Genomic DNA, 22,939 nt, shown 5'->3' on the forward strand with positions numbered 1-22,939 from the left:
ATATGGTCTCCAGAATCTCTCGAAAGAGATGTTCTAGGGGTTGTTATATTTGGATTTTCTGTGTGGGGAGCAGAAACAGATGGTGGTGTAGTGAGTGAAGTTTGTAACTGTGAAGAAGATGGTGTTAATGGTATCGATTGATGTTGCTATTGTGAATGAGTTTCAAAAACTTAAGGAGTTTTTGTAACAGGTTCTATAAAGGGTGTTTTGGAGGATATTAAAGTAAAATTGGTTCAAATATTTGTTGGGAAAATATAGAGAGATGGGTTGAGAAGTGGGAGGTGGCTGGATTGGTAAGATCCTTTCGGAAACTACAGAATCATAAACAATAGGAGTGCTAGCTCCAGGAAGCTTATCAAAAGTAGTGTCAGAAGCTCTTGAAGATTGCTGGACAACTCCAAATGTGTCCTTTAGAAGCATAACTTTTTGGCGCTCACTGAGAGGCACCTGATCTTCATCCAGAAGGATATCAACTTTCTTCTTCTTCTTCTGAGGCCTTGGAGATCCTTTTCCTCTTAATTCATTCTTCCTTTTCCCATGAACATCTGGATATGTTTCTGGTAGATTGAAAGGATCCACCAATGGATCCATACCATCCTTCTGACAACTTTCCAAATAGTACTATAGAACCTCTAGAGGATCAATCTGAGTGAAGATTGGGAAGTTGTCTACTGGAGTCCTCATTCCATAAATATCATCCTTTAAGGGAATGAACTATGGCCTTACAACTTTAGAGATGAGACCCATGCTCTTAAGATTCTTCCCCTAGAAGATCTTTCCAGCGTCCTTCACAAGTTCATCAGTTAAACCACTGACCAGAAGGTCATCTACCATACCATTCTCAACAAGAATGTCAGAAATGAGCCTTCCGTTGGGGATGAACTTGCTTTTGTTCTTCTTTGAAGATCCACCAGTTCTAGATTCTCTGATTAAATTCGTCATGAATTTGAACAACATAGAAGGGAGTGCTATCATGAGACCCTTCTCTAGAAAGAACAACATAAACTTCTGACGTGTGTTGACATAGTCAGAACTATTAGTGATGTGCATATGGTGAATGCAACCCAAAATGATCTTGAACCATATTCTTAGGTTATTTGTCAAATCCTTAGTACTTGGACCTTTATCATCCTCAAGATTGGTTCCAGATTTGAAGATGACAGGAGCAATAACTTTTTCTCTCTTAGCATTTATCTTGGCACTATGAATTCTTTTACCTTTTCCATTGTGAGTGATTAAGTCAGCAATAGATTTCTCAGTAATGACAATCTTCCTGTTCATAACATAAGAAGTTGTTGTTTCCTTTTCGGCAGTGGCATACACCCAAAACTGCTTCACCAAAACTGGATACACAAGACCAATTAGTCTTTCAAATAAATTCTTCCATCCTTGAATTTCCAGGGTTTTAGAGAATTCGAAACCGTTGTCCTTCAGATTCTTGAAGTCCACAATCATTTCACAAAGCACCATTAACTCACTCACAGGAGTGTTTAGAGTAAACTCAAGAATCCCTTCCATGACGGGATAGTTTTCATCAGCCATGGAGTGACTGGGAGAAAGTTGTTGTTGAATCTGTTATTATGGATTATCCATTGATGAAGTTGAAGGAGAGGATGAACAGTTGCAGAGAGGTATTTTAGGTTTTAAAGATGAAAGTGTGGGAATATTGTGCTCGTAGTGTGAAAATGTGAGTGAAGTGAGTTTATATAAAAAAAAATTGCAATGATGGCAAGGTAAAAATACACAGTCATAAGGGGAAGCTTAAGAGTTTTTAACCTAATTCCAAGAATTGTGAAACCCAATGTGTCACGCTTTCATCACGCATGCTCAAAAAGTGGGACAGTTGTCACCACTTAGAACCACATGAAATCAAATGATGTGACAACCATTTAATGCAAGAATTATTCAGAATCAAGAAGACAAATCGATAAAATTGCTTCTGATAAGAACCTTTATGATTCATGAAATCTTCCTTACTTCAGAAAGCTCATGTTTCAGAGTCAACAAGTAAGATTCTCATAATCTAATCTAGAATTCTGAAGACTTAGACATTCTGAAATACATCCTTTCATTCTAGACATAAATCCATAAATAAGTTTTTCAGAATGAAAACAAATTTATCTTCAACAAGGGTTTTGTAAAGATATCAGCCCATTGATGGTATGTATCAACAAATTTTAGATGAAAAATACCCTTCTGAACATAGTCACGTAAAAAATGATCTTTAATTATGTTTATCCCTAGAATGCAAGATAGGATTCTTAGATAAACAAATTGAAGAAGTATTATCATAGAGAATAGGAATGTTACTCTCAGATATCTGATAATATTCCAACCGACTCTTCATCTGGAGTATCTGAGTGATGTATCCAGAAGCTGCAATATATTCAACTTTGGTTGTTGAAAGCACAATTGTTGACTGTCTCTTGCTGGACTATGAGATCAGATCATCTCCCAAATATTGATAACTTCCATAAGTACTTTTCCTTTTTATTCTGTCTCCAACATAGTCAGCACCATAATAGCCTATAATTTGTATTCACTTGATTTTCTATAAAACAAACAAATATTAGTAGTACCTTTCAGATATCTAAAGATTCTCTTAACATCAGTTAAGTGAGTTTTCCTAGGATCTGATTGGAATCGAGCATATAAGGACGCTGAATAAAATATCAGGTTTAAAAGCGGTTAGATAAAGGAGAAAGCCTACCATACCTTTGAATAGCTTATGATTTACCTTACTACTTACCTCTTCTTTTTCCTGAATACATTTAGGATGCATTTAAGTCTTTGCTTACTTACATTCTGATAAGTTAAACTTCTTCAGAAGTCCCTTTGTATATTTTCTCTAATGAATGTATGTTCCTTCTGAACGTTGATCAATCTGGATTCCCAAAAAGAACTTAAGTTCTCCCATTAGACTCATTTCAAATTCTATCTGGCAACTGGAGTAAAGGTTTTTGTATAATTTATACCTTCCTGCTGAGAATAACCTTGTGCTACCAATCAAGCATTGTTTCTGACAACCTCACCCTTCTCATTAAGCTTGTTTCTGAAGAACCATCTGGTTCCAATAACATGGAAGCCTTTTGGGTTTCTGAACGAGATCACAAACGTCGTTTCTGGTGAATTGGTTCAATTCCTCTTGCATAGCCAGAATCCATTCATTATCCATAAGAGCTTCATCAATAGATGTGGGTTCTATTAAAGATAACAAACCTAGAAGAGTCTCTTCAGAAGTTTTGAATGAGGATATAGTTCTAACTAGAGCATTTTTATCTCCGAGAATTAGTTCTTCAGAATGAGGGGTTCTTGATCTACTCTTCTTCTGATGTGTTGGACCAACGACAACTTCTGGTTGAGTCATATCTTAGTCGTTTACTTCAGATTCTTTAGCTTTTCCTTCAGAGTCTTTTTCTCCAGAATCAATATCCTTGGATTCTGAAAGATTGATCTTTAAATTTGCAAATTTCTTAACTAGCTTTGACTTTTCAGGGTCAAGCTTATCATTGAATCTAACATGAATTGATTCTTCAATAATTCGTGTTCAATGTTAAAGATTTTGTAGCCTTTAGAGCGTTCAGAATATTCTAACAATAAACACTTTTGTGCTTTAGAGTCAAACTTGCCCAGATTCTCTTTAGTATTCAACATAAAACATTCACATCCGAAAGGGTGAAAGTAAGAAATGTTGGGCTTTCTGTTCTTCCACAATTCATAAGGAGTCTTACCCAGAATAGGTTTGATAGAAAACCTACTCTGAATATAACATGCTGCGTTAACTTCTTCTTCCCAGAAATGCTTAGCCATGTCAGTTTCTTGGATCAAGGTGCGAGCCATGTCTGATTTTGATAGTACCTTGTCTTCTGGTTCTTCATAACCTTCGGGATCATCTACTAGTTACCATCAATGTAACGTTGGATTTTTCTTCGTCAAAATCTTCTTCTTCGGATTCTGAGTCGTCCCATGTATCCATCAACCCCTTCTCGCCTTTAGAAAAATTATTCTTAGGCCTTTTGTCCTTTTTCAACTTAGGACAATCATTTTTGTAGTGGTCTGGCTCCTTACATTCAAAGCAGATAACTTCTTTTCCAGAACCTTACTTCTTTTGTCCAAACGAAGAATCAAAACGACCAACAGTCCTTCTGGCTCCTATGAACTTCCCTTGACCATTGTACTTGTGCTTCCAGAGTCTGCTAACTCTCTTTGAAATTATAGACAACTCATCATCATCTTCTGAGTCTTCATCAAATCCTTCTGATTCTTCCTCAGCCTGATAAGTTATTATCTTCTCAGGCTTAAACTTTAGAGCAACAAATTTACCTCACTTCCGAGGTTCATCTTCCTCGAGCTCAATCTTGTGGCTTCTTAAAGAACTAACAATTTCTTCAAGACTGATACTGTTTAGATCCTTTGCCAACTTCAAAGCAGTTACCATATGTCTCCATTTTTTAGGAAGACTTCTGATAATCTTCTTGACATGATTAATTGTAGAGTATCCTTTGTCCAGAACTTCCAGTCCTACAACAAGCATCTGAAACCTCAAGAACATAGTCTCAACTATTTCATCATCTTCCATTTTGAATGCCTCGTACTTCTGGATTAAGGCCAAGACCTTTGTCTCCTTTACTTGAGCATTCCCCTCATGAGTCATCCTCAGAGAATCAAAAATGGATTTGGCATAATCTCTGTTTGTTATCTTCTCATACTCAGTATAAGAGATAACATTTAACAATATAGTTATGGCCTTATGATGATTTTTGAAATCTTTCTTCTGTTGATCAGTCATAACACTTCTTGCTATATTATTTCCTTCAACATTAACTGGGTGAACGTAGCCATCGACTACAATATCCCAGAGATCAACACCGTAACCAAGAAAGAAGCTTTCTATTCTATCTTTCCAACAATCAAATTTTTCACCATCAAAGATTGGTGGTTTTGCACTGTAGTGATGTCTTCCATTACTGTTAACGTTAGCAGCAACCATTGTTTCTCACACAAACTTGATCGATACTGAACACAGTGAAATGTTGATAAAACTTTTATCACAATCATAACCGTAGCTCTGATGCCAATTGAAGGTGTGAAAAACACAAGAAACAGGGGTTTGAATTAGATTTTACAAAACAAAAGCTTTTTACCAACTCAAGAACACCACTAACAAATTAATGAAAAAGAGATAAAAATACAAGTATTTTTATCCTGGTTCACTTGAAACTCAAAGCTACTCTAGTCCATCCGCCAATGTGATTTTGCCTTATACACAAGGACTTAATCCACTATAATCAACAAATTACAATAATCACAAAGAATAACCTTCTTTATCTTCTCAAGGATCAAACTATACCCTAGTCTCCTTAAGGACTCACAAAGAATAACTTTCTTTGTCTTCTCAAGGATCACCTCCTTAAGGAATCAAACAAACAATTTGAATAATATTTTGTGTGTGTTACAAGCTGCTTCTATACAAACAAATTTTACACAAATGATAAACAATTACTTAAAGAAAAGTCGTGTACAAAAGAATGATAGTTTTCTCACAAAGAAACAGACTTGTCAAAATGTTGTATCACCGACATTTTCTTCAAGTTTCCTAGTCACACTTATATAACATAAGAAGAAGACCGTTGAAGGGCAAAATGGGGAAAGCTCATAGAGCAACTTTCCACTGTTGGATGGTGAAATGAGTGATACTGTGTACTGCCCTTCGCCCATAAAATCAGTGACATGTGTGATGTATAATATTATCCTTTGTCCAAGACATCAGGTAGTGGAGAGGATATTTGATTTGTACTATGTACTATTTGATCACGTTCCCATTTAATCTTATCTTCAAGCTCATTGGCTTCTAATAAAAGGTGATGAAGCATGAAATGTAGAAACATAAAGCTGGATTCAGAAACTTCAGAATCTTTGGTCAGAACTTTGATAGCGTCAGTAATCTGGCTTGGGATCTTCATAATCTTCAGCTATGTAACATAACTTCAGAAGTTTGGTGATCAAAGTCACGTCCAAAAGCACGAATTGAGAGAATGTTGCAGCAACAACATAACGTTTCCTCAGAAGCTTCTCAGGTGTGAATCAACACAGAAGCAGAAAGATCATTGCAGCAATAACATTGAACATCTTTCAGAACTTCTAATAACTGGCGCAAAAGCGGATTTAGAACTCATTGTTCAGAAACTGATGACATTGCACGTCATATACTCAGAATCAGAACTGACTGTTAAAGCTACACAATAGCAAACCATTATGGTGCAAAAATTGTTCTCACACAAATAAAACATTGTTATCATCAAAACTCAAGATATATATGCAGAACCAAATCGTATTCTAACAATGGGTAGTTAGTGATTCATTTGTTTGTCCAATATGGGGTGACCACCTATCTTTGATATTACGTGTTTAGGTGGATGAGTATGTTTATCCCTTTTCCGTTTTCGATTTTAGATTAGTTTGGATAATTTGGAAATTAAGGAAATAGGTTATTTTTTTATTAGGAAAGAAAGTCTATCGGTCACTAAATGAATTTGATTATTAATTTGGTTTAGAAGTAAGTTCATGCACATGCTTAAGGTGCCGATTTTTCTCTAGTGGACTGAGAATGTGATGTGACCCGCCCGGATGCTTGCGCTTTCAGGGGTGGGCTGGGTGACAAATTGCCCTTCTCTGTTTTATTATAGATTATGGTGATTGTCTCCTTTCGACTTGCAATCTCCGAAATGTCTTAAAGTAAGTTTCTTTTTGGAGCTGATGGTGGCGGTTGTTTTTAGCCTATTCGTTCTTCAAATAATGTCTTCCTTCAAGTGCTTTGGAGTTGGAGTAGCTTGGCTATCTCTAGTTCTTGTTTTGTTTTTCTTATGCTAAGGAGGTTTCATTGTTGCTTGATTGGGTTTGTTTTGGTGGGACGGGTGTTGCTTTGGTTAGTGTCAGTCTGTTTGATTTTTTCTTTTTCTTTTATTTGTTCCTTTGCATTTCTTATGCTAGAGTTGTTTCAATATCTTTTCTATTTTTCTAATATAAACGTAGATCTGATTTGCTATTAAAAAAACCATGATCTATTATAGTCAGAATATACTGTAAATAACAAAAAGAATTGACCTATTTTATTATAGGAATTTGTATCATTTACCAATATCGAATAACTAAAACACGTCTCTTTCTTTTTACTTTCTATTTATCTGCACTCTTTTATTATATTTTCCCTTTTACTATCCATTCCTCTCTCACTATTAAAAAAAAAAATCCAAAGTCCAAACATAGCATTAGCATCACTGATTGATAGACTCTGATTCTGAACAGTAACAATAATGAAGTGAGGACAAAGAAGAAAAATAATTGTCCTCTTTCCCTCTTCATTTTTCCTCGACTCATTCTGCTCCCAATTTACACTTCACTGACACACACACCAATTTCCTCCAATCCAATCAACCCTAAAAACCCCATTTTTCTCTAGTGTCGGTGATCCACTTCATTTTCAAACACCATAAAAAAAAATCCCAACCAATTCACACCATTGTTGAATCCTTCAAAAAAACCGCAACAATGTCATCATCGACCAAGCCACCACACTACGCCACAAGCGGTTTGGTGATAGGTTACGCTCTCTGTTCAAGCTTGTTAGCGATAATCAACAAATACGCCATCACTCAATTCAACTACCCTGGTCTCTTAACCGCTTTACAGTACCTCACTTCAGCTCTCGGCGTTTACCTTTTCGGGAAATTAGGGTTTCTTCATCACGATCCTTTCACCATTCCGATCGCCAAGAAATTCTTCCCTGCCGCACTCGTTTTCTTCCTCGCTATCTTCACCAACACGAATCTGCTCCGTCACGCTAACGTTGATACCTTCATTGTTTTCAGATCTCTTACCCCTCTTCTTGTTGCTCTCGCTGATACCGCTTTTCGAGGTCAACCTTCGCCTTCTAACCTTACTTTTTTCTCGCTTGTTGTTATTCTTGCTGGTGCTGTTGGTTACGTTGCTACCGATTCGGGTTTTACTCTTACCGCTTATTCATGGGCTTTTGCTTATTTGGTTACGATTACTACTGAGATGGTTTATATCAAGCATATGGTTATGAGTCTTGGGTTGAATACTTGGGGTTTTGTTCTTTACAATAATGTCTTGTCTTTAATGATTGCTCCTTTCTTTTGGTTTCTTACCGGAGAGAATTTCGAGGTTTCGAATGCGATTAATTCGAGTACCGGGAGTTTGTTTGAGATGAATGCGTTTCTTGCGGTTTCTTTGTCTTGTGTGTTTGGTTTGCTTATCAGTTTCTTTGGATTTGCTGCGAGAAAAGCGGTTTCGGCTACTGCTTTTACGGTTACTGGGGTTGTGAATAAGTTTCTCACGGTGGCTATTAATGTGACGATTTGGGATAAGCATGCTAGTCCTGCTGGTCTGGTTTGTTTGCTTTTTACTATAATTGGGGGAGTTCTTTATCAGCAATCGGTTACTGGGAATGGTTCGCAACAACGGGATGCCGTGGTGGTGACTAAGCAGAGTGATATTGAAAGTAATCTTGTTGGTGATGGTGATTTGGAAGATGAGAGTGAAGTAAAGGGTAAACTTGCTTCTTTATGAGTATTTTGTGTTGTTATTTGTTTTTAGTTTAGTACTTGACTTGGTGTTTAAGCTGTAATGAACTATATGAATGTTGTCTTTTATTAACAACATTCGGAAAATTTTATATAGCTTGAGGTATTATTTTCATAATGATTTGAAATCTAGTGACTTGGCGTGTGCTGTGTTTTGCATATGGAACACACTCTATTCTTGTTTGTAGGCAAGGGTAAATCTAAAACTTGTTTTGGCTCAAGCAATCCATTAGGGAAGTGTGAGTATGAGTATGACCTGTTTCCAATAGGTGTGGTGTTATATAATTATCTTGTTTTGGCTATTCAAACTTATTATATAGTTATCTTGCTTGCTTGCTGCAGAATTTATATATAGAAAAGCTTGTAGTCGCCATTAGCTTGCTTGCTGTTGCTCCCTTTGCTAAAATGTTTTTCCTTATCCTCATTACAGTTTGATGCACAACGAGCTTTGTGTACAGCAATCCAGAATGCGAGGCGCATTTAATGTGACTACTTTTAGCAATTTCCTTTCTCTTTAACACAGTATAAGTTTTGGCATTCAATTGAGTACTTTGTTAGAAGAATGACCCTGTCTTCATTTCGTGTTCAGTGTGATTTAGACAAATAAACCAATTGAATTAGAAGAGTGTTGTTCAAATTGTAGTTGACTTAACAGAATTAGTTTAGTTTCATATTCCACTTGTTTTCCTTTCTTTGAATATTTTGAGTTTTGTTGGCAAATGTTGTTTCTTTAAATTCAATCACAAGCACTATAATTATACTTATATGAATATGAATGATATAACTTTAAGAAGTTAATTCCATTATTGTGATGGTTCAGTTGTCAAGTTTGTTTTTCTTTTTCCTTCTCATTTAGATTCTTAGAATCTACAAGATTATTCAATGTTTCTAGATATTGTCATCTAGACTGAATTTTTACACCTAGTAGGAATTTTTTCACCTCTTAAATTTGCTTTGAAATTGTTTTATGTCTTTAGTCTCTCATTTGTTTTTTAGAGTCATTTTTTGTTATACTGCGGTGCTGTTTTACTTTTTTAACCGAAGAGATCTTGACTGTTTAGTTTCTGTGCTTCTGATCCCATCAATAACCTTCTCTTCAATAGCTGACTGAATTTTGACTGCAAATTTTGTGGTATTAGATTGTCCTGATGTAGCACAAATAGCTTCAGTGTTATGTTACTTTATTTCTGGCGTCGATGTGTTTTTTCATTTCTGAAGTTAATTCTGTTGTTGTAATCAGCCAAATGCTTTATGTTATTTTTTTCAAAGATGAATATTGGATCAAGTATTAGATGTATTGGTCGACTCATCGGCTCCATCACTCAAGATACTTATTCAGCCAAATGCTTTATGTTATTTTTTACAAAGATGAATATTGGATCAAGTATGTATTGGTCGAGTCATTCACTAAATATATTTATCTCTAGTCTTTAATATAAGAAAAAAAATTAAAAAGAAAATTAGAAAGAGTATTATGTATTCGTCGAATCATCAATTAACAAGGTAGAATTCATTATGTGTATTTTTGGATAAAACTTTTGGATCGGGTAGAGAGAGAATATCTCTCATATGTGGAGCACTTTGCGATCGGATTTCGAGACAGAGATAATGAATTGCTAAAATTCTCAAATTGAAACCACAAAACAACGGTCTATTTATGTGTGCGTGTTACCTCCGTTGTTCGTCCAAAGGTCGACATTAGAGAAGAGGTCTATTTACGTTGGATCTTCCTTGGTGCGTGTTACCTCCGATGACTTTAGAGAAGACTATGAACCAAGCACAATGGAAATTTATATCTACATGTACAACTAGGCTGAATAAGGAAGAAAAATTGGACACGATTATGGATCTAGTGGAAGAGCCACAACCTCCATCGGAGCCGCCAGATCGACCTTTGCTGGAGCGATTGATCTCGGCTCCACTTGTGATGGTTACATTTGATTCACGCCCGACTATATTTGTTAGAGACCCGACAACGATCCCTCCATCACTAGAACTGCCAAACAACAATTTACAAGGTATGGACCCTTTATAATCGACGACGACTATCCTCCTTCCGATTGGGAACAAATCTTCTCAACTCAATCCCTTTGTATCAAATCAAAATTCAAATAGTGGGTACAAGAGGAATTTAAGCTTCAGAGGTTTCTTTCAAGCTTCAAAATTTTGTATTGTAATGACACTTACCTATTATCCTAGTTACTACATGTAACAATCGCCCTCTAGTTGAAATTGTTCATGTACAAGGCTTTAGTGACTTGGAAGCTGCTGATGTCAGAGTTACATAAATAGTTAGAAATGATAAAATGAGTTACATAAATAATTAAAAAGCCATTTTTCTTATTGGAGCCTTGTCGAGGCTATTTTTCTAGCGGTCGATAGTGATATAATATTGGATTTGGACCTTAGCCTAATAGAAATGTCTAATTAAGAATTGATTATAACAACTTATGTGAGAAGGGAGAATGATAGTTATATAAGAATACCAATAACAATGGATAATAAATTATGAGTATTTTTGAATAAAAATCTTTTGGATCGGAGAGAGTGAGAATGAAAATCTTCTTTGTAATACTTTTAATTTCAATCAATAATACATTTTCCGTTTATCTTGAATTTCTAAGATCACTTTTGTGATGACTTTTTTATTCGAGTATATATCGGTTGTTATTAGAGCCGTCAATTTAGGAGGCCGGGGTCTAACTTTTAAGGCCCCCAAAATATAGGGGGTCCAAAATCCTAAAAATAAATGAGCCCCAAAATATATAGGCCCCCTAAACTAAAGACCCATAAAATTCAAGTAAAGCCTTAAGGCCCCATCATTTTTTAAAATTGATTTTTTAAAGAAAAAAAATTGATTTTTTTTTTAAAGAAAAAATTATTTTATTATTTTATTTTCATGAAAATTATTTTTTTTAAAAAATATCAACTTTTTAATTTTAGAAAAAATTCGATTTTGTTTCAAATAAAATTTAACTTTTTTATTTAAAAAAATCGATTTAATTTTTTGAAAAAAATCGATTTTTGTTTTATTTTAGAAAAAACTGACTTTTTTTTCTATTTCCGAAAAAAGTCAGTTTTTTTTTTATTTTTGAAAAAATTCGGGTTTTTTTCAAAAACAAATCACCTTTTTATTTTAAAAAGAATTGGAAAAAAGTCAGGAAAAAAATCGATTGTTTATTTTCAAAATAAAATTGATATTCTTTTTCGAAAAAAATAATTTTTTCTTTTAAAAAACAATTGACTTTTTTTTTAAAAAAATGATTTTTTATTTTTAAAGAAAAACTGACTTTCTCATTTTAAAAAATTAATCAGTTTTTTTTACGAAAAAAAGCTATTTATTTTTTTAAAAAAAATTATTTTGTTTTCAAAAATATCAAACTTTTTTAAAAAAACTAAAAATTTTAATACTTAAAAAAATCGATTATGTTTATTTTTTAAAAAAATGACTTTTTTTTTTAAAAGTTGATTTTTTTTATTTAAAAAATCGAAAAAAAATAGTTTTCAAAAATATTTATTATTTAAAAATATTTTTTTAAAAAAATAAAATAGGTTGTTTCAAATAAATTATATTTTGAGCCCTTCATTTAGACCCTTTAAAAAATAAAAATATGAGAGGGTTTAAAAATAAGGGTCAAAGAGTTATTGATTTAAGAGATTAATTGTTATGCACTGTCAGTGTAAAAAGTTTTACACTGTCAATATATCACAATCATTCATTTGGGTTACTTTACATGTGATTATAGAAAAAGTCAAACTTCTCTAAAAAATCCATGGTTGTGATTAACTGACGGTGTAAAATATCTTTCACTGTCAATGCATTTCAATTAATTTAGAGAATTAAAAAAATGGGGTCAAATAGCGGCCTAATTTGTTAGGATTTTATCATTTAGGGCTTTTTTGACCCTTCTAGTTGTTATACCTTCGACATGACTCTCTAAAGATTAAGACGTATTTTAGAAATCGAAAGCATGTAATGTTTGAAAAGTGGAAAACAATAAACCTTTATTTTGACTAAAAGTAAAAATTACTTTCCATACTATTCAGCATTTTTGGGCGCCCACTGATCACGGACTCATGGTGGTTTAATATAAAATCGTTTTCGTTCTAGTGTCAATAATTCAACACACCATTTGTCTTTTACTCATTGATAGTATGTATTTTGAGTCACGCACATGGAATTGTGTGTGTATATTATTAGATTTTGTTGCGATGTTTGAATTATTTTTAAATAATGAGAAGTGGTTTCATTGCATTTAAAAAACAAGTGAAAAAGCAACACCCGCATAAAAATGACCGCGGCTCCAACACACAAATATCAACAATCTTAATTTTAAAAATATAGACACGAACACTAATATAATTTTTTATATATATTATAATTTAATTAAATAAGACCATTCTCTAAAAATTAAAGTATGTGTATACTTTTTTTTCATTACAAAAATGATTTAAAATAAATATGATAATTTTTTATTTTCATTAATTAAATATACCAAAAAGTTATATTTCGATACATAGTACTATTATATTGTTAGAAATTTCGGAAAGATTAAAGGGATCCGGGCTTGAATCGTGAACGCAACACTTTTCTTATAGTATTTCAAGCACTCTCGATTGTCTTAGAGTTCTGATGCAGGAATACCCAGGATAATTCAGCCTATCGAATTTGCGCAAGATTGGCGAAAACCCGAATGCAGCGAAGAACGTCTGGAATTATTTAGAGGATTTTTGGATTTTGTGTGTTGTATTATGAATCCGGATTTATGCTTTTATAGGCCATGTTGATATTGTTTCACAAGGTAGCGACCCTTGGTGAAGCAATGTCCTTTTCCAATAATCATAATGGTTGGCCTGCAGCATGTTTCACCAACAGTTGCATGGTTTCGCCTTTGCAACATCTCATGAAGAGTTACAATCTCCGAATTCAAAATTCAAAATTCAAAATTCAAAATTCATGAAGAGTTATCTCATGCATTTATTAGCATTAACTCACTTCCATCATTTGTCATTTTGGAACACACTTGTATTTAATAAATTACAACAATCCCTCACTTGTTCTAATAATGACAAATTCAATTCCAGAATATAGAAAGCAAAAAGTGTTAATACATTTAGATATCTTTCGATTTGAACTTAACCTTAGTAAAGACAACGCAAAGCCTAATCGGAACGTTAGGTAGCTATGCTTTGAACCATTATCCCATGTGATCAGACCGACGTTGCTATACACACACTTTTAGAGGTTCTTCGCCTGCATATCTCGCCTAGCACTATTTATGGTCATGTGCTTTTCCTGTTTTCATGAATTTTTCATGAGAGAAACTCCAACTCTCACCTTAAGACGGCACCATCTTGAAGTTCATATAGGTGAAGTTCAATTCGTATCTATTTCTTGAGATACGTATCCTCCTTGATATAGAACTTCATTAAGAGTTTCTTTGAAAACTCAACCCTCAGTTTGCAATCGTCAACATTATCGCGAAATGTTGCATAACCTTCCGAATCAACGACTTGTTGTTACCCATTGAATCTTAGGTTAAGATGTGTTAACTTCATATTGGGTTGCTATCATTGTCGGAACCCTTATTCAAGGAGTTTTAATCCCATACCTTTCGAGGTAGTCTTTACTAAATCTCTGGCCAGTGGTTTAGTAAATGGATCAGCCAAATTATAGCTTATTTGTATATATGTTAGTGAAATGATCCCATCCTTTACCATTTTTCTCACGAGAGAGTGTCTAAGACCTATGTGTCTAGACTTTCCATTGTACACTTCACTGAACGCTCTAGCCAGGGTGGCTTGACTATCACAATGTATCAATACTTTTGAAAGATTGCCTTTAGCTAACGGAACCTCCAATAAGAGGTCTCTCAACCATTCTGCTTCTTGTCCAGCAAATGCAAGAGCCACAAACTCTGATTCCATGGTTGAGAGAGTAATGCATGTTTGTTTCTTGCTTTTCCAAGAAATCGCACCTCCAACTAATGTGAATATCCACCCAGTTGTAGATTCGTCGGTATATCCTTCTAGTACGGCAGGAAACTTACCATAATGAAGGCCAATATTTTTGGTCTTTAACAAATATCTGAAAATCCTAGTTATGGCCTTCCAATGTTCATCATTTGGATTGCTAGTAAATCTACTCATCTTACTAACTGCAAAAGCTATGTCAGGTCTGGTGCATTGCATTAAGTACATTAGACATCCAATTACACTTTCATATTCCAGTTGTGCCACGGTTCTCCCATTATTCTTTTGAAGTTTGACACTAGGATCGAATGGAGTGTTTACTTCCTTAAAGTTTAGGTGTTTGAACTTTTCCAACATTTTCTCAATATAATGTGTTTGATTAAGTTCATAACCCCCACTATTTCGTTTTACTTTGATCCCTAGTATAGTGTCAACTAGTCCAAGATCTTTCATCTTGAATGTGGAAGTCAAAAATTTCTGTTTCTAATATTCCATTCATTTCATTGCTGATAATCAACATGTCATCAAGATATAGACATAGAAATATCACAACACTTTCGCACACCTTTGTGTACAAGCATTTGTCACAAGAGTTTGGAACAAACCCATTTGAAATTATGGCGGTGTCAAATTTTTGATGTCATTGTTTTGGTGCCTGTTTTAAACCGTATAGAGACTTAACAAGTTTGCATACCTTTTGTTCATTTCCAGGAAGCATGAAGCCTTCTGGTTGCTCCATGTAGATCTCCTCATCGAGATCTCCGTTTAGGAATGCTGTTTTAACATCCATTTGATGAACAATAAGGTTATTCAAGGAAGCTAGTGCAAATAGGATTCTAATTGTCGTAGTTTTTGCTACCGGTGCATATGTGTCAAAATAATCGACACCTTCCTTTTGTCTAAATCCTTTTGCTACTAGTCTAGCCTTGTAGGTGTTTAATGTACCGTTACTATGATACTTTTTTCTAAACACCCACTTGCATCCAATGGGTCTTGATCCCTTCGGAAGATAAACTAGTTCTCAAGTATGATTTGACATAATTGAATCCATTTCATCTTGGATAGCATCTTTCCAAAAAGAAGCGTCCCTAAAAGCCATTGCTTCCTTATATGTTTTAGGATCATCTTCTACTTGAAGAATAATAGGAATTTTATGAACATCATTCTTGTTATTTCCTTCAACTAAATAAAGAGAAATGAGTTGGGAATTGATTTCATCTGGTCCTAGATCCTTAGTTTTTCGTGCCCTTTTGCTTCTCCTTCGTTCTGATTGTGTTTCAATAATTCGTGTTGAATCTTTGTCACGAGATTCTTCAATTGTGGGATTTTCAGGTCCCTTATCCTTTGTGATGAGTTTTTCAAAGAATTCCACATCTCTGGATTCAACAATTACATTAGACTCTAGATTTAGAAGTCAGTATGCTTTGCTATTTGATGTATATCCTATGAAGGCACATCTGATTCCTCGAGGACCCAATTTTGTCCTTTTGGGATCCATGTTCTTGTAATAAGCTACACCCCCCACACTACGAAATAACCATTACTTGGTGGTCTTCCTTTTCATTTCTCATATGGAGAAATACCAGTTGTTTTTAAAGGAATCCTGTTCATTATGTGACATGCGGACAATAGTGCTTCACCCCATAAATTAAATGGTAATTCTGAATGCATTAACATAGCATTTATCATCTCTTGATATGTTCTATTTTTTCTTTCGGCCATGCCATTTTGTTGTGGTGTGCGGGGCACATAACATTCGTGTATGATGCCATATTCTTCATAATATGCATCAAATTTTGCTGAGAAATATTCTCCGCCTCTATCGCTCCTAAGTACTTTTATAGTTGTACTTAATTGATTTTCTACTTCTGCTTTATATGTCTTAAATGCATTAAAAGCATCATCTTTATGCTTTAAGAGATATACATGTGTGAACCTAGAGCAATCATCGATAAACGTTATAAAATAACGGTTTCCCCCACGGGTCAACATACCATTAAATTCACACAAATCAGAGTGCACAAGATCTAGCACGTTTGTTTTTCTTTCAACACTTTTGAAAGGTTTCTTTATCATTTTTGATTTAACACATATTTCACATTTTCCGAAATCATGAATGTTGCATGATATCAAACTGGGTTTAATTAGTCTATTCATAGTACTAATACCAATATGTGCCAATCTAGAGTGCCATAAGGAAATAGATTCAAGCATATAAGCAGAATTAGAAATTTCATTAATAATATTGTCGGTAGTACAAAGTTTGATCATTCCTTCAGCGGTGTCATACCCCAAAATTTGCCCATTAATATTTTAAGACATTCTTCAGGGCATTCCGACTCATTTTTATGACACTGATCTCAAAGGAACGAAGGCCCAGCTCACAAATGGCCCAAACTGGCCTGTTCGCTACGCGCTCGCTACACGCTCGCCTAGCGAACGTTCGCTACACGCTCGCCTAGCGAAGCAAACGTTCGCTACCAGCTCGCCTAGCGAAGCTGACAGACAACAGAAAATTTCGGGCTTCATTCTGAGCCCATTAGGTCATGAAAAAGAGCATTATAAATACCAGCACTTCAGTAATGAAAAGGGAGGACGAAAAACGGAGGAAGAGGGACGAAAACCCTGGCACAGAAACCCTGGAGGCTACTTTAGAAAGTTCCGAGTGCAGAAACCCTGAAGGCCGCTTCTCCGCTCCGAAGCTACCGCCGCCCAACTCAATCCGGCTTCCAAGCAACCAGTCCCTTTCAATATCGCAATTGCACACAGGTTTGCGTATCATCGCTGTTTTACGTTTCCAATTGATATTCTTTACATACATGATGCATTCCGATTAAAGTATTGATATGTAATTCGATTTCGTATGTGAATCTAAGTATGAACATCCTGTATAATTGTCTATGCTATGCCTGTGATCGAATGCCATAAGAGTGCAGGTTTTCGGAAGTCATGCTGTTGTCAAACTCCAAGCCCGTGGCCGCTCGCTAGCTCATCGCTAAGCGAGCCTGCAGCGAGCCTTCGCTGAGCCTTCGCTAGGCGAAGCAGAGGCGAATGGGACAGTGGCTGCTTTGTCCCTTTGCTGTTCTATCTTATGTTTATCTAATTGCGATTTTTGTCTCACCTGGCCTGAACTCATAACTGTTATGTCTATTTTATGGTGCAATTGTCAAATCATATTTTATTTTAATGCTCTAACCCGTGTGTTGAATGGTGTAAGAGCTTCCATATCCCCAATGAAGCGGCCGGCTAGGTACTCCACTTTACGTGTGGGAGACCTTCGTGGAGATGGATTCTAAATTACTTCACTTTAATGTGAAGATTCATATTGATTGCCTAATTAATTTTAATGTATTAATTTTTAATGTATTAATTTTAATGTATTGATTTTAATGTGGAGATTCATCCTAATCACCTAATTGACTTTAAAATATGGACTTTAAATAAATAATATCGGACCTCTCTTTTACCCCCGATTACGTAATATGGTCATGTCCCGCGAATATGGGGATACCCTTAGCAAAGACCCTTCGGTTAAATCATCATAAAATAAATCATGGTCCCTCGGATGTTGCCTTCGAAATTACGATTCTGTCCCTCGACGACCCTTCGGTGTAGCCTACGGTTAAATGATGATAGTCCCTTCGAATGCTAAGGTATCCTCACAACTGTTGCCTTCAATGACCAGTCGATGACCCTACGATGACCCTTCTACATCCAGAGGATAAAACTACTTACTTCTCAATAGTAAGGACAGTTTTACCCTCATAAGGAAAGGAAATGCCCGGAAAGACCTCGGATAGGTATAACTCTTAATTGCTTATTCATAATTTAAAACTATTTTTCACACCTTACACCTTTCAAAACCTCCATTAGAGAATCACCACTTGGCATACATTCGCACTAGAGTCATTGCCGAGTTATATTTTTCTAAACTATTTTCAAAACTAAACGAGATAACCACTTTGTATACATTCATTCAAGAATCAATACAAAGTTAAATTCTCCTTTTTCAAAACATTTCCTACCCATTTCTCAACCACTTTTTTTTCAAACTAGAAAGACATAAATGATTGAGCAATTAAGAGCCCATGGATAACCCTGGATACAAAGGGTGCTAACACCTTCCCTTTGTATAATGTACCTCCCGAACCTAAGAATCTAAATTAAGGTCTTTCCTGTTCTTTTCCACCTTTCCTTATTGGATAAAAGAAAAGTCGGTGGCGACTCTTGCTAACCGCGACATTGCGATTAAAAAACACAAAAAGTCAGTTCACCGTATGACAGAACTGGCGACTCTGCTGGGGACTACAAAGAGAGGTCACCTTAAAAATCATTTATGTTTTAAACTGTTCCTTCTTTTGAGGGTATTTTATGCTTGAGTGAAAGATCCTACACCCGGATCTAGTGTACCTTAGGTAAGTAGCAATAGATCATCGCGACTATCCGGCGTATACTGGAATGGTTAAAATGATGGCTACGGTTAATGTGACACTTTGGATGTCCTGATGTTCCTCATGTTTACTTGAGGAAAAATTTGGCATTCGCGTGGTGTCATCAAAGCATTAACCAGACCTTTAGAACCCTAATTGACTCATCCTAGCCATTAGAAAGTAGTGAGATAACTGACTTCGGTTCCGACTGGGGTTGGTTGAGACTCGATACTACACTCTTTGAGATTGGACTTTAGGGAAGCTTTGGTCAACCACTTGGTGTTACACTGAAGTGGACTTAAAGAAAGGTCGATGATTTGAGATCCTTCTAGAACCCGGTTACTATTCTAGGACAGGTTGAACCAACCAAACTTCAGTGGGGAGGGTACTTACCTATGGAACTCATGCAAGCCTTAAAACTTAGGAATGATGGTTGTGTGACTTGCTTGTGCTTTACTTAACATCATAACATCATAACATCATCATAACATCATGGCATTGAACTAACCATTTCGAGGACTTAGGGATTTAACTTTGCTCTATTTTGTAAAAAAAAAAAAGAAAAAAAAAAGAAAAAAGTTTCCTTTTTTTGGTAGTTTATGCAAAGTTAGATTCCAAAAGTCTTTGAAAACATTTCATACATTGCATAGCATAACATTGCACAACAGGTGTTCTAAAGGGATCAATGTTCTCACGGTTTTCATGCAAACAGAAAAATGGACCTCGAACAGACTGTCAAAGATCTCCATGCTCAGAATGCTCAACTCCAGGAGATGATCTTGAACTTATCCAAGGGGCAGGAAGAACTGAAGGCTCTCTTGCTCGAGAAGAAAAAAGACAAGAAATCTGTGAGGCACATTAACCCGGGAAGAAGGCAGTTCACGAAGATCAATATGACTTTAGCACAAGCACTGTAGGGTATGCTAAAAGCAAATTTAATTACCCTCAGAGATCCTCATGCAAAACCCAACACTACTTCTCCTAGTTATAATCCCGACGCCAGGTGTGCGTATCACTCCGATAGCCCCGGGCATAATACGAACGATTGTTGGTCATTGAAGAATAAAATTCAGGATATGATCGACGCCGGAGAATTTGAATTGGATCCGCCTGAGACTCCTAAGGTCATCACCGCTCCTCTGCCTAATCATGACAAAACTCTTAATGCTATAGAGGATGCTGACAGCGATTGCGACCTGGATAGCTGGGTCTACCCAACAATTGGTGACGGACTCAATAACTGGAAGGCTGAAGACACTATCCCGATTTCCTTTAGTCATGAGTAATTGTTATTGCTATTTTAGTGTTTCAAAGCATTGTGTCTATGCCCGGGGCACAATAGCTAATTTTTCAAGGGTTTTGTCATTTTCATAAGCATATTCACATTCAATGAATCAATGGACTTTTTGCATTCAAATATTGCGCTCTTTATCTTTCCTGTCATTTTTCAAACAAGCTATGTTTCTTGCACACACTCACGTAACAATTTGCCGATCCATATCCACTCTGGATCCTGTTGGTAATGACTCTGCTACTGTTCATTATGACTTTGAAAATCCGATCTACCAAGCCGAGGATGGAAGCGAGGAAGATTGTGAAGTCCCTGGAGAACTTGCCAGACTGGTACTACAAGAAGAAAAGACCATACAGCCGCATGAGGAATCAATTGAAATTGTAAATCTGGGTACTGAAATAGACAAGAGAGAAGTCAGAGGTTTCTTGGGACCCTTGAATTACATTGCCCGATTCATTCCACACTTGACTGCTACCTACAAACCCATTTTCAAATTACTAAAAAAGAAAAATCGAGAGATGGTATGGAATGATGAATGACAAAATCAAGAAGTATCTCCCAGAACCTCCCATCCTGATACCACCAGTTGAAGGAAGATCTCTAACTATGTATTTGACCGTGTTAGAAAATTCAATAGGGTGTGCTGGGGCAACATGACGAGTCTGGTCGAAAAGAGCATGTCATACACTGCCTTAGCAAAAGGTACCGACTGTGAAACAAGATACTCACAGCTCGAGAAAGCTTGCTGCGCTTTGGCTTGGGCTGCTCGCCGACTAAGACAGTATATGTTGAATCATACCACTTTATTGACTTCTAAGATGGATTCTATCAAATATCTATTTGAGAAACCTGTTGTCTCCTGAAAGAGTTATCACTGAACAACAAGATGATTACCGAACTCTACACGCAGTTCAAAATAAAACACCATAACTCTTCTCCGTACCGGCCAAAGATGAACGATGCCGTGGAGGCTGCTAATAAGAATATCAAGAAGATCATACAAAAGATGACAGTAACGTACAAAGACTGGCATGAGATGTTACCGTTTGCTCTTCATGGTTATCGCACTTCAGTACGCACTTCGACAGGGGCAACTCCTTTCTCTTTAGTCTACGGAATGGAAGTCGTCTTACCGGTGGAAGTTCAGATTCCCTCTCTAAGAATCATGAAAGAGACAAGCTTAGATGAGGATGAATGGATTCAAACTCGACTCGATCAGATAAATCTGATTGATGAAAAGAGACTTGCGGCTGTTTGTCATAGGCAGATATATCAGAAGCGCATGATCCAGGCATTTAACAAAAAGGTCAAGAAACGAGTGTACCAAATCGGCGACTTAGTTATCAAGCGTATCATTCTACCACAAAGGGACTCCCACATACGAAGGGCCATTTGTAGTTAAGAAGGTATTCTCTGGTGGAGCCATGATGCTTGCTACAATGGACGGCGAAGATTTCCCGCATCCTGTGAACGCGGACATAGTTAAAAAAATACTATGCATAAAAGAGACCCGCTAGGTCGACGTATCTAGGCAAAAGTAAGGGCCTCCCGGCGAACCAAAAGGGTTCGGGCAAAAGTTAGGGATAAACATATAAAAACGTACACCCGGCAAGTCGAAAACCTGAAAAGGCGGCTTGGGCAAAAAAGGGTATCCTGGTGGACTGAAAACCTGAAAAGGTGGTCCAGGCAAAATTAGGGATTAAAGCGTAAGGCTATGTCCCGTTCTCAGGCAGCTTCATCCAAGTTCAAAGGACTGAACAAGCTAATCACTTCTATTCGACAGCAGGAGATGAGAGGCTTGAAGACATAATGGCAGTAGGGGAGTTAAAGTCAATAGGACGTTTTCGGCATAGCTTTCTCTTTGTTTTCTTGACAATTTCCTCTTACTAGGATTTCTGTCTCCTTGTACACAAATTGCCTGTTTATAGGCCCTCTTTCAAAATCAATACAATTTCATTTCCAAAAAGATGCTTTTGTTTTACTTTCTCTGTTTTGTTTGCGTAAACGTCCATTGATTTAACTTGAATTGATATATGCATTTGAATATGATCAATGTTTACCAAAAATGCATGCCTAGAATAGTAATAGCAATTACTACACGACTTCAGGATCGAGGAGAAGGTCTAATCACGCTTCCCAATGAATCCGTTGCTAATTCAATTCCCCGGCAACGCCAGTTATCCCCCGGAAGAAAGTGGCATCACTAGACTGGTCATCTCTTCTACCCCCAGTCAGGCTCTGTTGAATATCTCTGCCATCGGATAAAAGTCAAATACCCCTAGCTAAGGAAGGGTCACCAATATGAATATCTCCGACCAGAAGACTGAGATTTATTTTCCCAGTAGAGTCCCCTGGAAGAACGTTTCAGACACATAGTGCATTCATTACATCATTTCACATCACATACCTACATACAATTTTCATTCCGCATCATATACATTACATCATTTCATAACATACACATGTATACAATGCTCTCATTTATTCCAGACGCATAATTCACTCATTACATCATTTCACAGCACACGCATGCACACAACATTTGCATCTCATGCATCATGACATGGCATGAAGCTAACTTTATTTAGCAGGTCAATTATCCTCCTGACACAGTCAAAACAAAGGTCCATTCAGACGGG

The 22,939-nt window shown here is 36.2% G+C and overlaps 1 protein-coding gene across 1 annotated transcript; it reads left to right on the forward strand.

The window, feature by feature from the left end:
- Window positions 1-7,141: 7,141 nt before the first annotated feature.
- Window positions 7,142-9,274, forward strand: LOC127073619 (GDP-fucose transporter 1). The gene is made up of 2 exons (XM_051014793.1): window positions 7,142-8,569; window positions 9,034-9,274. The coding sequence occupies exons 1-2, from the start codon at window positions 7,549-7,551 to the stop codon at window positions 9,036-9,038; spliced, it is 1,026 nt and encodes a 341-aa protein (XP_050870750.1). The 5' UTR covers window positions 7,142-7,548; the 3' UTR covers window positions 9,039-9,274.
- Window positions 9,275-22,939: the final 13,665 nt, after the last annotated feature.

This window comes from Lathyrus oleraceus, chromosome 4 (assembly GCF_024323335.1).
Source record: "Lathyrus oleraceus cultivar Zhongwan6 chromosome 4, CAAS_Psat_ZW6_1.0, whole genome shotgun sequence".
NCBI classification, from domain to species: domain Eukaryota; kingdom Viridiplantae; phylum Streptophyta; class Magnoliopsida; order Fabales; family Fabaceae; genus Lathyrus; species Lathyrus oleraceus.

Coding starts and splice junctions, on each gene's coding strand:
- LOC127073619 (XM_051014793.1), top strand. CDS start 7,549: ATGTCATCATCGACCAAGCCACCACACTACGCCACAAGCGGTTTGGTG.